This window comes from Capsicum annuum, chromosome 1 (genome assembly GCF_002878395.1).
Source record: "Capsicum annuum cultivar UCD-10X-F1 chromosome 1, UCD10Xv1.1, whole genome shotgun sequence".
Lineage (NCBI taxonomy): Eukaryota > Viridiplantae > Streptophyta > Magnoliopsida > Solanales > Solanaceae > Capsicum > Capsicum annuum.
In genome coordinates, this window is record NC_061111.1 from 172,392,272 (window position 1) to 172,407,821 (window position 15,550).

Genomic DNA, 15,550 nt, shown 5'->3' on the forward strand with positions numbered 1-15,550 from the left:
AGTTCAGTATCTAGTGTCGTTAAGTTGGCAGTAGGATTTAGCAACGAGCGAATCCAGGAATGGGGGCTCACCTGCCAGTAGAGGGTGTGACCCTTAGTAGCAATCCCTAGGTTCCATAACTAAGTAGCCAGCGTAGGTTGAGACGTCAACCTACTAGTTAAGGATTGACACATATCTCATAAAGGTACCGGCCAGTTGAGGGTAGCCCTTAGTCCTTCGGGACAACACTTCAGTGGATCCACACAGCTATGTGTTGGTACCCGTGGCACAGTACTGATACCCTTTCAACTGGGGTCATAGGTTGGACCTCAATTAGATATTTGGGGCATGTCGGTTAGATGATAGCTCCCACAATCTCATTCCAGTATTCAACTCAGTAATCAGTTTCAGTTTTGCTGACTATAGCATACAGATGTCAGTTATCCATTTATTAGTATTCAGTATCTCAGTTTATAGATTATATTCAGAACATGTGTTATGTTTGGTCATGCATTCTCAGTCTTTACAGATTTCATGCATTCTACTCAGTACTTCATGCTATTCATTCAGACAGCTATTACACATGCACATGAAACCATGCATATTAGCCTAACCTCATTTAACATACCAGTACATTCTAAGTACTGATCGCATACTCATTTTTTTGCATTATGATGTTTAATGTCATAGGTTCGGACGCTTGGGTTCCTGAACGTACTTAGATAGATCAGCCATCAGCAGCAGTCAATAGTGGTGAGTCTTTATCCTTCGAGGACGAGTTATCTTGCATTCAGTATTTTAGCAGTTCAGTTATTTAGTCAGGGGGAGTTAGTTGGGGGCTTGTCCCATCAACTCCACAGTTAGTCAATTAGAGGCTTTCAGACTGGTACAAATAATTAGTCAGTTTTCAGTTGTCATTATCGGCCATTTTATAAGTATTATTAATGTTGTTTTGCAGACATTGCCAGAACTATGATTTAAAACCTTATGGCATTTTTCAGTTAAGTTCCGCAAATACTCTTTTGTTACCAGCTTTATTCAGTGTTCACAGCAGTTACCAGTATCATAGGTTAGCTTGTGGTCACTTATGACTGTAAGCACCGTGTAGCGCCCAGGGTGTACTCTCAGGGCATTACAGTTGAGACCTTGTAGGATCTATCCTTGTGACATTTGATAGTTTGGAACTTGATTTTGTGGTATTTGATAGGGTGTAGATCTTGTGGTAGGTTTTGGGGCGTTTGTTGTCAGGGTGGTGGGTTAAATTGTAGTGGTCGGGCTATATTTTGTGGAGTTTGGTCTGTAGTAGCAGAAGGCAAGGGAACACTTCCTTGTGAACATGTGGAGTAGAGCTTTAGGGCGGAAGTTTCTTAGTTGTGTCCTCTTGAAGTTGCTTGAAGGTTGTTTTGAGGAGTAGTATTAGAAGTGTTTAGATGTCCCTCTATACTCATCATCTTTCCATCCATATTTAATACCCATCCTCGATGCCCAACATTCATTCATTGATAGTATCCATACCTCGTCGCATCCCCATGATAGATTTCAATATGGTATCAAGATCTACCTCGCTTGTGATAGGTTGGATCTCATCTTTCGGTGCCATAGTACCCATCAATAAGAGACTCAATACAACTAATAAGCAAGGTTAACCTTAGTGAAATCAAATCTCACAACCACTAGTGTGTCCACGCTTAGATTGCCTCATAATTAGCTCGACTTTGTTGAACTTGCTTGTTCTCATTGGTATATGAAGTGCATATATTCTACTCTCGATTAGAATGGATTCTTGTTGAGAAAAGAACGGATGACTCGATTAAAAACTAAAAGACTTGAATCAAAGAAGTTAACTAGGAAATAAATGATAAAACACACAAGAAAGGGACAAAAAAGTAAACAGACTCAAGAACTAATCAAAACTAAATAGAGTGACTACTAGTTGTTAATTAGCTTAAGAAATTAAGAAAAAAATGATTAAGAATCAAATAAATGAAACTGGGAAACAAAGATTGAGCTTATTGATTTTTGGACTTTGTGACGGCTCAAGTGATGGTCCGTCTAGTTGCTGGCGGTCCGTCAGGGGTTCCGTCACATTTTAACCAATATATGTGTTAAGTGGACTTGGGGTGACGGGTTGGTTGGTGGGTCGTCAACCACTTGGTGGTTCGTCAGACCAGTCATCACACCTTAACCAAAATAGGTGTTAAGTGGACTTAGGGTGACGGTTAGGCTGGTGGATCATCAGTCTTTTGATGGGTCGTCAAGGTAGTCGTCAGGCACAACCAGAATGGTGTCCAACCTTGTTGGTGGTGACGGTTTAGGTTGGCAGATCTCCACTTGCTTGGTAGTTCGTCTCTCAAGTCATCAACAGCAACCAGACTTGATACGATTTGGACTTCAAGTTTAAAGGTCGAATTCTTCGATTTTGTGATTTCTTGGGACTCACTTCACCTCATATTTACTCTTAATGGGTCAAAGAACACTTTTCTCCAAACTTTCCCTAAGGGTTTTTGATCAAATTGTACTTTCTTGCTTCTTCTTCACCAAGAACAGCAAGAACAAAGATGAAGATTTCAAAAACTCAACTCACTCATTTCAACTCGAGTTCACTCCAAATTCGAGATCCAAGCTACTTTTGATATCGGTACAAACCCCAATGTTTTTCAACCCTCAATTTCACTCCAAAATGTTTAGATTTGAAGACCTATTTTCAAAATTTCTTCAAGCTCAACTCAACAATGATAAAACCTTCAAATCAACTCTGATTAAGCTTAAATCCTAGATTTTAGACTCAAATAATGCGAATAAGAATCTAGCACTAGAAACTCAAGAAAACATAAAAATTAAGCACTCAAAATTTTGAACTATACCCAAAAATGTGAAACCCAAAATTTGTGTGTGTGATTTTTTTATTTTTCTTCAATACCACAACCCAAGACTAAAATCATCGGAACCATTTTAAGCTCCGGTCTAATACCAAATGATACCAACCAAAATAGAAAATGAAAGCAAAGGACAAAATCAAAAGATAAGAAAGAAAGACGATAAATAGATAGACACAAAAAGAGGAAACATAAGCAATCAAAGGTGTATTAAACCAAAGACCTCTAACGTTTAAACCTAATCAAACACCTAGCTCCTACAAAGACCGAGAGTGAAATTGAATTGCATCGCAACCAACGTTTCCAAACAAGTCAATAAGCTCCCAAAAGCTCAATAAACACTCTCGAATGTAGACTCATTCAAAATCATCTTAAGTCTAAGAAAAGAGAAAACCTAGCTGAGACTCCTCCATCGTCCATCCTCATCATAGTGGATCACAAAACTCCTCTTCATCTCTAAAGCATCATCAATTACCTTACTTTGAATCTTTGGAATAATTCGGAATGTATCATACATTGAGATATGTGGAGCACACACTGTGAATGTATCATACATTGAGATATGTGGAGCACACACTGTGTTGTGAGATTTTCATTGTCCTTCGTGAGTGACAAGCTTGTACAACGGTGTAACAAGGAATCTCATTAAGGATGTGTGAACTTTAATAGGACTTTTAGTTGTTACCTGGCAAACTTCAAAATACCATATGATAAAATTTAAGTAGCAAGCAAAAGTTTGTATTTAAACTAACAATACAATGCAATAAAATGGCTAACAACCATCTAAACATATGTATTGACTTTAGATTTAACGAAAAGAAAAGGAATTTAAGTATAAATAAAATTCAATATATCTTTTGGATCTCGTATTCACTCTCATCTTGTAATTAAAGGGCAAAACTAATGTTGAAGATGCCCAGATATTCATAACAAAAACAAAATACAAAGCTAAAGCACAAGATGGATTTTGTTTTCCTTTGGAAGAGAAGAAAGAAGTAAATAAATGGTAATAGTAATATTCATTACATCTACAGTAGTCCAAGCAAATGGGACTACAAGAAGCTCCAAAAATGAATAATAAATTCTTTAGTATTCCCTATACAACCTTTAGTATTGGCCTAAAAACGTGGAAGACATTATACAAAACATAATGACAGTAAAATAAAGAAAGGTAAGATCAAGAATATCACCAAACTTCCTCCTCTTGCAAAATTCTAGCAGCCAAGCTTGAAATGCACCATCCATTGCTTGAAGTTGGCTGCATCTCAGGACTCAGAAGGTAACTTGCCACCTTCTATCTTGCACATAACGCATTGACCAGCACGTGACCAAGCATAATGTCTACAAAGTATTGGTGCCCAATCTGGCCATCCCTCCACTTCAGCTTGGCCGGAGCACGGCCATAATGCACCCCGTCGTTGCATCGGTTGTCGTAGTGCCATGGATAAGTCATGTCAAAATCATCAATGATGCGATCAACTAAACCATATGCCCTAAACTTATCCAAGACTACCCCATTGAAAGCCTCCATTTTATTTGGATTGAATGCTAATCGTCTAGCATATCCGCCGGTGGTTATTGTGGTCCTATATATGACTTCAGGCGGTCTCACTCCTCTCTGCTTTACCCCATTAAGTACCTCAGCCCAGAATGAAGCAGCATAGTCGGCGCCTTCAATGAAATGCCTAATATTAGGCCAATACACTCCATCATGTAACCCCGAATTCATGATAATAGTGTCTGGAACAACATGTCCAGAGAAGTACCCTTTCAAAAGTTCTCTATAGTCAGCATCTTTCAATGAATTCAAGCCTTGATAATTGCCTGTCTGGTTATGATGCCCATTGAAAATGTTCGTAAATCGAATTGTTTGTGATGGATTCCTTGGGTTGCTGATGTTCAAATCAACTCTCCTTGGAACGTCCTTTATATCATTCACATCTAAAATGAAATTGAGGATGTTTCTCACTGTGTCACAGTGATTCGAATCGCCCCACCAGAAAATCCAGCGATCCTTCAAACAATTCCATGCTTCTTCACTTGAGAACATCTTGAATGAACAATGTGTTGAATACACCCAACCATTGCTTTCCAAGGACCCTAGTGGACCATCACACCATGGTTTTTGGCATGGAAAATTTGGTTCTTGGCATCTGTATCGCCCATCATTGCTAATTGAACAGCTATCATTCTTGGCATGACGAGTCCATCGACCAGACCAAACATCTCTAATAAGATCTGACTTCTTGCACTGAGATATTTCAGGTAAATCAATGGAGGACTTGGAGAATTTGACTGGGATCACGCGCAAAACCTTGTCAAATGCAAATCTTTCAGGCGAAAACTTCAAGCCTTCATGATGTCGAAAGAGTAAGATAATCGTGAGGTTATAATCCCCAGAAAAATCAGGATGAACTTGCAGGGAAAACTGGTAAGTACCATTGCCTAAATCTTTAATTGGCGGCCTAGACTTCCATGTTTCACCAGCAATATCAGTTTCGAAATAATCACCACCCAAACAATGAGGCTTCCCAGAAGCATCCAATGCATGAAAAACAAACTCATGAATATCCCCAGTTGACAACTCAATGTTCTCACGACCATCCAAAGCAGGGATTTTTACATCCACAGTTCTTGATTCCCTACATGGCTCTCCACCAGGAGCCAACCACTTAGTAAGTAGATTTGCTGAAAAGTTTGCCTCTAATTCAGCTGAAATCCACCTAACAACTCTTGGGGTCAAATCTGACACCATTTCAAGGCTAAAATCAGTGGCATCACCTTGACTTTCGGTCAAATTTATCGGTTGAGGTTCAACTTTAGGAGCCAGATTTTTTCGTGGAAAATCTTGGTTCAAATTCTGGAGAGCAATTACAGAATGAGGTCTAAGAGAAATATTGGTAAAGCTGAAATCTTTAAAGCTAGGTCTAAACTCTCCTGAACTACTATTCGCCTTCAACAAAACAAAATCTCTCTGGAAACTACCCACAGTGACACCATCAATCCCCCACACAATCAAGATTCCAAGAAAAACACCCATTGTCAGTATCTTAAACCACCATTGAACTTTGGGGTTGTTAGACCTCATAACCCACCCAACATTTCCAGCTTTCTCAGACATCTTACAAGAAAACATATTGTAAATGTTCGCACCAACCCACCAAAACCCAACACCACAACTATACAACCCAACCAAGAATGAGAAAAATGACGATTTCCCCCCAAATCTTTGAAAAAGAGCAGAACCAACCAACAAAAAGCCAACAGCTAGAACTGTACAAACCCACCAAGAATCTTGAAAAGCCTCACCTACTAGGTAAAAAAGAGAAACTTTTTTACATTTAAGTTTCTGAAAAATAAAAAGAAATCAAGAAATGCCCAATTCCTTTAACAAGAAAATAAGTAGGCCTAGGCCAATTGGGACTTCTTTTCACTAAAAATGTAGTGAAAAAGCTAATGTAGTGGAAATAGTTCGAAAAAAAAAAACACCAAGGTTGTCAAAGTTTTTATGCAGCAGCTGAATGAGGAGAGACAAAGTAGAAGAAAGAAAATGACAAGATATGGACAATGAAAAATGAGGAAGAAGAGGATCCCAACTACGGTACAAAAAGTTGTTAGTGAAAATATTAAAGAGCTTACTGGATAAAATGTACTACTATATGTTGTCGTATTTCTAATATTCAATAATAATTTAAATTTAAAATATCAATTTAACTCTTAACATCATGATTTAAAATACATATAATTATTTTAAAGAATAAATTTTAAAATATTTTTTTTCTATTTCAATATCAAATCAAACAATACAGTACAAACAGAGAGTGAGAGGCTATAAAAGAGCTGTTGCTTGTAGTGATTGATTGATATTGTCAATTGTTGATAATGCCCTTAGGAGTTATGCAAAATTACAATTATTGGGACTTCACCGACAGACACGGAAATGGAATTTTGAGCCGCGGAACATGGAACTTTATCCCAGTGGCCTTACCGGAGCATTATTATCTTCTTGAAATTATATCAGCTACGGTGGCTCGATGATAAGCTGCCACGTGGAACATTATTCTATTTTGATTATTTATGTTAATTACAATAATTACGCTTAATTTTCTCCTTGGTTTGAGTAGGAATCAATATTTTCTATAATAAGTTTTGAGTTAGTTATATGAATCTCAATAGCTATTTTTAGACTCTAATTAATACTAGAGTTTGTTATAAATTAATTAATTTGAGTGCTCTTTCCTTATGAAGATATATTAATTTTCTTACTTTGAATAATTTAATTAATATTTTTTCTCTACAAAGTCATAGTATGATATGATTATATGAATTTATTATGTTTTGTGTTTGTCAATTTACATATTTAAAAAGTATTAAAATATCGCATTTTCGTAGATTTTGTAATAAAAATACTTCTATAGTGACTTATCTAATCTTAGAATTCTCTAATTGTGGGACGGTAAAAGGCTAGCAATATTGTTAAACTTAGGAAAGAAACTCTCCATTTATTTTCTTACTTAGAGATATACTTGTCTATCGGGCCGGTTTGACCCGGTCCGAACTGGCTCAAGCCGGCCCACCATATCAGCTCAGTTTGATTTGATCTGGTCCGATCAATCCACGGGCTATAGGGTATCAGGTATCGGGTTGGGTTAATTTTTTTTTGCCCGATTAACCCGGTTCGGATCAAAATCAATTCAGGTCCGTCGGTTAATCAGCTCGGTCCGGTTAAGAAAAAAAATTTAAAAAAAAATGAAATTTCTGAAAAAATAGTCGTTGGCTCATTATAGCCGTTGGGCCCAACGGTAATATAGCCGTTGGGAACCAAAACGGCTAAAATTCCCTTTTTATTTTAAAAAAATACAAAAAATATCAATTAAATTATTTTTTAAAACCCAAAAAAGTTCCTATAAATACCCTACACTTTCAAATCATTTTCCACACAATTTTTCATTCTCTCAAATCTCAATTCTCAATTCTCAAATATTCTATATATTTAATTTCCTAAAGTGTTCACTTTAATTTTTTAATTTTGTGATTACAAAGTACGAGTGAAAGTTTCTAAAGTCGCAACCTTCGGATACTTTCAAAATTTGGTATTGTCGTTCCATCTATTACGTTTAATTTTTATTTAGTGTATTAATTATTGAATATTTAATTTTATTATATCTGTTTATTTTGAAATTTTTTTGTTTAATTTATATTATGGATAAATTAAGAAACTCGCTACTAAAGGTGTTAAAAAAAATTGTCCCAAAAGTGGTAGTGATAGTAAAAAATGAATTACTAGCAGTAGAGATACTTCAAGTAGTAGATATGTTTATGTGCCTCCGGCACTGCTTAGTTAACCTTTTGAGGAAGAAGTAGGTGTACCATTAGGTGTAGGTGCCCACGATATGAATTATGTAGAAACTCAGAAAAATTACGGTATAGAAGAAGAAAATGAAGTAGATGCAGTTAATTTAGACGAAGATGATGAAAATATTGGTGAGACATCCGTATTACAAAATGCTAACGTTAGATCTGAATTGGTTAATTCCCCTCCCCGTCCTCCCCGTGCCCCAAGAGCTCGTAAACCAACTAGTATTGCATGGCAATTTTTTGAACATATATCAGATATTGAGGTGCAATGCAATATTTATCAACAAATATATAAGCATAAAAGAGGAGGCAAGCAACGGGGTACGGATACGTTAATGAGACATATAAGTGACAATCACGACAGAGAGTTATTTATTACAAAAGGTGGTCAGGATGTTGGTGGGCCAACGCAAACTAGATTGGACCCAGCAATCGGTCAGGTAACGAAAAACTATGATAAATTGAGGGACCGGGAAGAAATAGCTAAAATCGTAGTTGTGTGTTGTTTGCCTTTTAGTTTTCCTTTTACTAATGTCTTTATTCATTATATTCAAGCAATTTATAATCATATGTTTAATGGTATTCCTAGAACTACTTGTAGGACCGATATTTTTAGACTTCATTCACAACATTATTTTTATTTATCAACATTGCTAAAAAATATTCAGTGTAGAATGTCCGTAACTTCTAATCTTGATCGTACTGTAAATAAAAATAATTATTTAATCATTACTTATCATTTGATAGATAGTAATTTTATCATGCAAAAACTTATTCTTGCTTTTTTATATGATGAAGATCGTAAACATACCAGAGATGTTATTGCTGATTCGATTGCTAAAGTTGTAGAATATTACGGTATTGAAAATAAAATCTTATGTATTGTTTTTGATAATGCTTCTAACAATAAGACTGCTATAACAAAGTTAAAATCTAAATTATCTCCGTCGTTACCTGAAATTTTTCATGTTAAATGTGCTTGTCATATATATAATTTAATTATAAAAGATGGTCTTGAGTTTTTTTGAACTTTATATTGAAAAAAATCGGCTTGCTGTTGGTTTTATTCAAGAAAATAATCGTAGAAGCAGAATTAAAGACTTTAAACTTAAATGTAAATAAAATGGACTTGCACTGATATTGATGCCTGAAGAATGTGAAACTAGATGGAATGCTACGTATGATTTTTTGAAAACTTGTTATAAATATAGAGCTCCTATTACACTATCTTTTAACCAACATTGTGGTTCGTTTGCTGATTCTTCCCACTGCATACTACATGATTCTGACTGGGTTGTAATTAAAGATCTTGTTAAGTTTTTGGAAAATCTTTATACAGCTACGGTTGAATTTTTCGGTGCTTATAATCCTACTGTTTGTAATATTTTAGCATATATAGCCGATATTTCTGGTTTGCTCAAAGAATATAAAAATAAAGAAGGTTACAAAGAAGCTGTTGGTGTCATGTTTGCTAAATTTAAAAAATATTTTTTTTTATTCTCCCTATTTACTTGGTTGGTGCTATCTAAATCCGTGCATGAAATATACTACTATGTGCCACTTTAGCACTCTTATTTATACTAACTTAGAGATAAATACTAACAATGATTCTGATGATAAAGAACAAGAACAACTTGATTTGTGGACGGCTATGGCTATACCGACAAATATCACTCCAACTATCGCTCCTCGTCCTCCCGAGGAGCCATTATCTTCTAAAGGCCGGCACATAGTGTTTTTCCTGATCACTTTTATGATTTACCTTGTTGGAACAGTGTTGAGGAGGGAGCTTACACAACAACTTATCGAGAAGAGCTGAAGTATTATCTCTGATCGCCGCTAGAGGATCACAAACGACAGATCAACACGTTGAATTGGTGGAGAAATAATGAAGTACAATATCCTGTAATTTCAATATTAACTAGAGATATCCTGAATGTTAAAATGTCAACCATTGCATCGGAGAGCACTTTTAGTCAGGGACGACAACAACTTGGAGACAACCGACATTTGAAAAACAATGCAATGAATGTTCTAGTTTGCCTTAGAGATTGGATTAGAGCCGAACAAAGAAATCAAGGAATGGAAGCGGAGCCAAACGACGAGCAGAGACTTGAAAAAATTATGATTTCGCGAGAGAACTCGGCAAAATAAAGTCCAATGCATGATTTTCCCCCCGTTGACTTTGACTACCCTATGCAAGCTCCCGTTAATATTAACATGAATGAGTTGAAAAAAATGATGCAAAATTTATTAATTTTTCATCCATGAAAATTATAAATTTTGGATCATTTTGCAATCAATAAAATTCAACATTCATTCACTCCTTAGTCCTTACTTTGTAATTTTTCCATTTAATGATTTACATTGAATTTTTACTTTAAATTTAATACGTAGTTTTAATATATTACTAATTTACTATAAAGTATTATTAATTTATTATATTAAGTAGCATATGTTTTATTTAAAGAAGTACATATATTTTAAAGTAGTATGTATATATTGAATGGTATGTATATATGTGTATATATTTTCTAAAGTACTATATATTTAACGTATACATGTGTATATATTTTATAAATTAGTATACAACTATATATATAGTGTGTATATAAATTGTAGTATATATATTGTGGTATATCTTATTTAAAGTAGTATGTATATATTGAATGGTACGTATACATGTGTATATATCTTCTATAAACGTATATATTTAACGTATACGTGTGTATATATTCTATAAATTAGTATATAACTATATATAGTGTGTGTGTGTATATTATAGTATATATATTGTAGTATATCTTATTTAAAGTAGTGTGTATATATTGAATGGTATGTATACATGTGTATATATCTTCTATAGACGTATGTATTTAACGTATACATGTGTATATGTTTTTCAAATTAGTATATAACTATATATATATATATATATATATAGTGAGTGTATATATTGTAGTATATCTTATTTAAAGTAGTATGTATATATTGAATGGTACGTATACATATGTATATATCTTCTATAAACGTATATATTTAACGTATACATATGTATATGTTTTACAAATTAGTTTATAACTATATATATATAGTGTGTGTGTATATATGGTAGTATATTTTATTTAAAGTAGTATGTATATACTGAATGGTACGTATACATGTGTATATATCTTCTATAGATGTATATATTTAACGTATACATGTGTATATGTTTTACAAATTAGTATATAACTATATATAGTGTGTGTGTGTATATTGTAGTATATATATTCTAGTATATTTTACTTATAGTAGTATGTATATATATTGAATGATACGTATATATGTGTATATATCTTCTATGGTACGTCTATATTACACGTGTAATTGTGTATATTTATTATGTGTATATATTTTTTAAATAGTAATGTAGTATATGCTATATATATAGTGTATATCTATTATTTAACGTATTTAAAATGTATATAGGTGAGTATATAAAGTGTATAATAGAGAAAAAACTTTTTTTTTCATTTTTTTCATCGGTTTTGACCGGATTTTTAACCGGTTTTGATCGGATTTAGGTGGGTTGGACCGAGTTGGGTTAAGTGGGCCAGGTTAGGATTGTTTTGAAATTTTTTACTGTTGGATCCGGAATTGGACCGGCCCATTTAACCAGGCCCGATTCAAATTGGCCCACAACCCGAATAACTTTCACGGGCCGATTACGGGTTGACCCGGCCCGACCCACTTGACACCCTTACTTAGAGAATTGTTTTAATTTGAATTTTTATGTTCATGTTATAAATATTCGTGTTTGCACTATAGATTCGTTAAATGCACTCGATTGGAGAGGATGAACGAATTTTTTTTGTTGCATTTGCTTTATGTTTCACTATTTTAGAACATATGCTAATATATGTGAGATTAAAATATAAGTTTACTTTATGTTAGAAGTAGAAATATATTCATACATATTTAAACTTTATCCAACTTCAAGTTAATGAACAAAGAATACAAAGTGAGAGTTATTAGTATAATCACATTACAAGTAACTATATATTGTTTTAAAAGATACAATTTAAAGAATCGCGTGTTACATAAAGCGCATATGAATAACATTAAATATACTGTATTAGTAATGCTAGAATTTAATTACAGTAACATTGCTTTTTATTCATGATCTGATTTGTTGTATTAAATGAATATGATATATTAAAATATGAATGGTACCGAATAAGAGTGTTGAATAGAATTAGTACTGAATATTGATAATGTCATAATTTACTATGTATAATAATATTATTGCATATGTGTATAGCTAAATTCCTAATGTCATAAACTAGTTACATCATACTTAACTAAATTGCAATCTAACATTGTACTAAAATTTAGTATCAGTACACCCTACCTAATGCACTTTTACCAAACTCTCTTATTATATTTAGAGAAAATGGCCTAAAATATCTTTCAACTATGTAAAACGGTGTAAAAATATTCTCTGTCTATCTATTGAGCCTAAAATGTCCTTTTTATCTACCTATTGGGCCTAAAATGTCCTTCTCACCTACCTATTGAGCCTAAAATGACCTTTCCGTCTGCCTATTAGGTCTATTTTGCCCTATTATTTAGACAAATTGCATGAAAAGGTCATCCTTAAAACTTAATTACATAAAGAATAATATTTTTTTAATATTATAATTTTTTTTTTACATATATAGCCATTTAAAAAAACCAGAAAAGATAATTATAATTTCTAATTTAATGCTATAACTAATTATCAATTCACCTTAATTTAAGAGATATATTTTCAATATTCAAATTAAAAGTGGAATTTAAGAGATATATTTTCAATATTCAAATTAAAAGTGGAAAAGATAATCCATGCTTTCAAATTTCTCTCTCTTAAATTCAAAATTTAAATATTTTAAAATAAACTAAGTACTCCATTATTTGCTTGTGTATGTTTCGTTTCGTTTTTATGTATGTTAATCATCTAGTATTATTTCATTATCGTGTATTTTTAATTATAATATAATGGGTTAACCATAGTATTTTATGGATAAATATTTATGAAATAAAAATCATTATGTTGAAAGTACAGATATACCATGTATTTTTATTGTGTAAATATAATTTACGTCAAAGTCAAATTATTATTATATTTTTTATATAATTTATGAGATAAATATTCATGATATATCTCATTAAGTCAGAAGTACTTTTCTTATTAAAAAATATTTATTAAATATAAATATATATTTTCAGTATTACATGGTATAAATTTTTTATATCTAAAATATACAATATATGTTTATGATATAAATATAATTTATAATGGTATAGATATAATTCGTATGGTATAAATATATCATGTATTTTTATGATACAATATTATTTGTATAATATATAAATATACCATGAATTTTTATGATATAAATATACCATATATTTTTATGGAGGCAACGTGAAAGCAGGTAATAAAAATGAAAAACATAAAATTTTTATATAGTATATATAAAAAATGAATGTACAAGGGCTTTCATAAAAATCGGTAATAAATAAGAAATATGAAAATTTAATATATACTTATTTTTCTATATATTAGAATCTGTTATAAAAGTAAATATTTTATATGCCGACAACCAACTAAAACGGCTCTGTATATGTAATAATTTTTTAAAAATGGCTATTTATGTTTTTTTTTTATTTATCCGATCAATTTAGAATGACGAAAAATTGATATTGTGCACAGTTTATTTGGTTAATAGTAATAAAAATGATAGGAATTTTATGTAGTTTAATAGAGATAAGTTGTGGTATTATATATTATTTTAAAAAATAAAAGGGCAAAGTAGCTCTAATAGGTGGACGGAAAGGACATTTTAGGCCCAATAGATAGACAGGAAGAGCATTTTAGGTTCAATAGATAGACGGAAGACACTTTTGCACAATTTCACATAGTTAAAGGATATTTTATACCCTTTTCCTTCGTATTTATTATTTCATTCATTCATTGTACTATGCACGAATAAATTGATAATGAAAAGGCAAAATCAATCCCAATGATATCATAAAAAATCATCACTTGGTCATCTTGCTCCGAATAAAGGCATGTATTAGATCATAATTTGATATGATAGAATTACTTTTAGAAAAAAGATATACTCTATATGGATTCATTGAAAATAATTTTTAATAAAAAAAGTCGGAGATTTTAATTTTATGAACGTACTGTCACATTAAAATATTGTTTGCTTAAAAAAACACCAAAATAAACAATCATATTTCATAGTTTTCCATTTTACTACAATCAATATATTTGTCAATTTCAGTCATACTTGGAAACCACATTTCTATTACACCACAAAAATTGTTAATTTCGAATTAACACTTGTATAATACGGTGCCATTGCCAAATGGCAATTGAAATTCAATTTCGACTTTAATAATTTGTGCATTGAACTTATTTTTATTTTAAAATTGTGGGATTTGATTCTATCGTCGGTCATTCACTTTTATTGCGATAAAAAGGTTACTGAACTATTTTTTATAATGAAAATATCATTCGCTTAATTTAAGTGTTATGTAAGTCACTAAATTATTTTTAGGCAAAATGACATTTTGAATCCCTGTACTATGTCGGTTTTGTAAGTTAGACATTTCTACTTACATGTTTGTTATCTAGACCCCTGAACCCACTAAAAAACAATATTTAAAACCCTTTTTTGGTGAGTGTAACACACTCTCCCCCACGTCAGCTGCCACGTCTGCTACGCCTGACACGTCTGCCACACCATCTGCCACGTCATTTAAAAAAAGTATTACATTAAATTTCAAGTCATTTTTAAAATGCTACATAACAAATTAAATATTAAAATTAATTTAATTAAATTAGAAAAATTTATAAATCGTAGAAAAATTTGAATAATCATGTTTTTATTTTTGCTCACAAATTAAATATTAAATCTATTCCAAATAATTAAAATTCTTCTCCAACTAATTTAAATTTTTAACTATAAATTCATATATACAAACATAATAAATTTTTGATTTTTTAAATTTGAATATTTTTAACAAATTCACAAAAAGTTAAATTTTTTCAAGCGAAATTTACTAATTTTTTCCAATATTCACTATCACTCACTTTCAATTTAAATTTAAATTTTAATCCCCAAAAAATAAAAAGATTTCAAATTTAAATTTTAATTAAAAAAAAGAAAAGAATTGAAATGAGAGAGAAAATTAAAATAAAAAATAAAAAGTGAACGTGTGTTGGAGGGGGGGATGGAAGAGTGTTGGGGTGGGGTATGGGGGATGGAAGGGGCTGGGGTTGGGGTGGGGACGGGGCTGGG

The 15,550-nt window shown here is 32.2% G+C and overlaps 1 protein-coding gene across 1 annotated transcript; it reads right to left on the reverse strand.

The window, feature by feature from the left end:
• Positions 1 to 3,820: 3,820 nt before the first annotated feature.
• On the reverse strand, positions 3,821 to 6,651 carry LOC107841444. The gene has a single exon (XM_016685359.2). The coding sequence runs from the start codon at positions 5,989 to 5,991 to the stop codon at positions 4,150 to 4,152; it is 1,842 nt and encodes a 613-aa protein (XP_016540845.1). The 5' UTR covers positions 5,992 to 6,651; the 3' UTR covers positions 3,821 to 4,149.
• Positions 6,652 to 15,550: the final 8,899 nt, after the last annotated feature.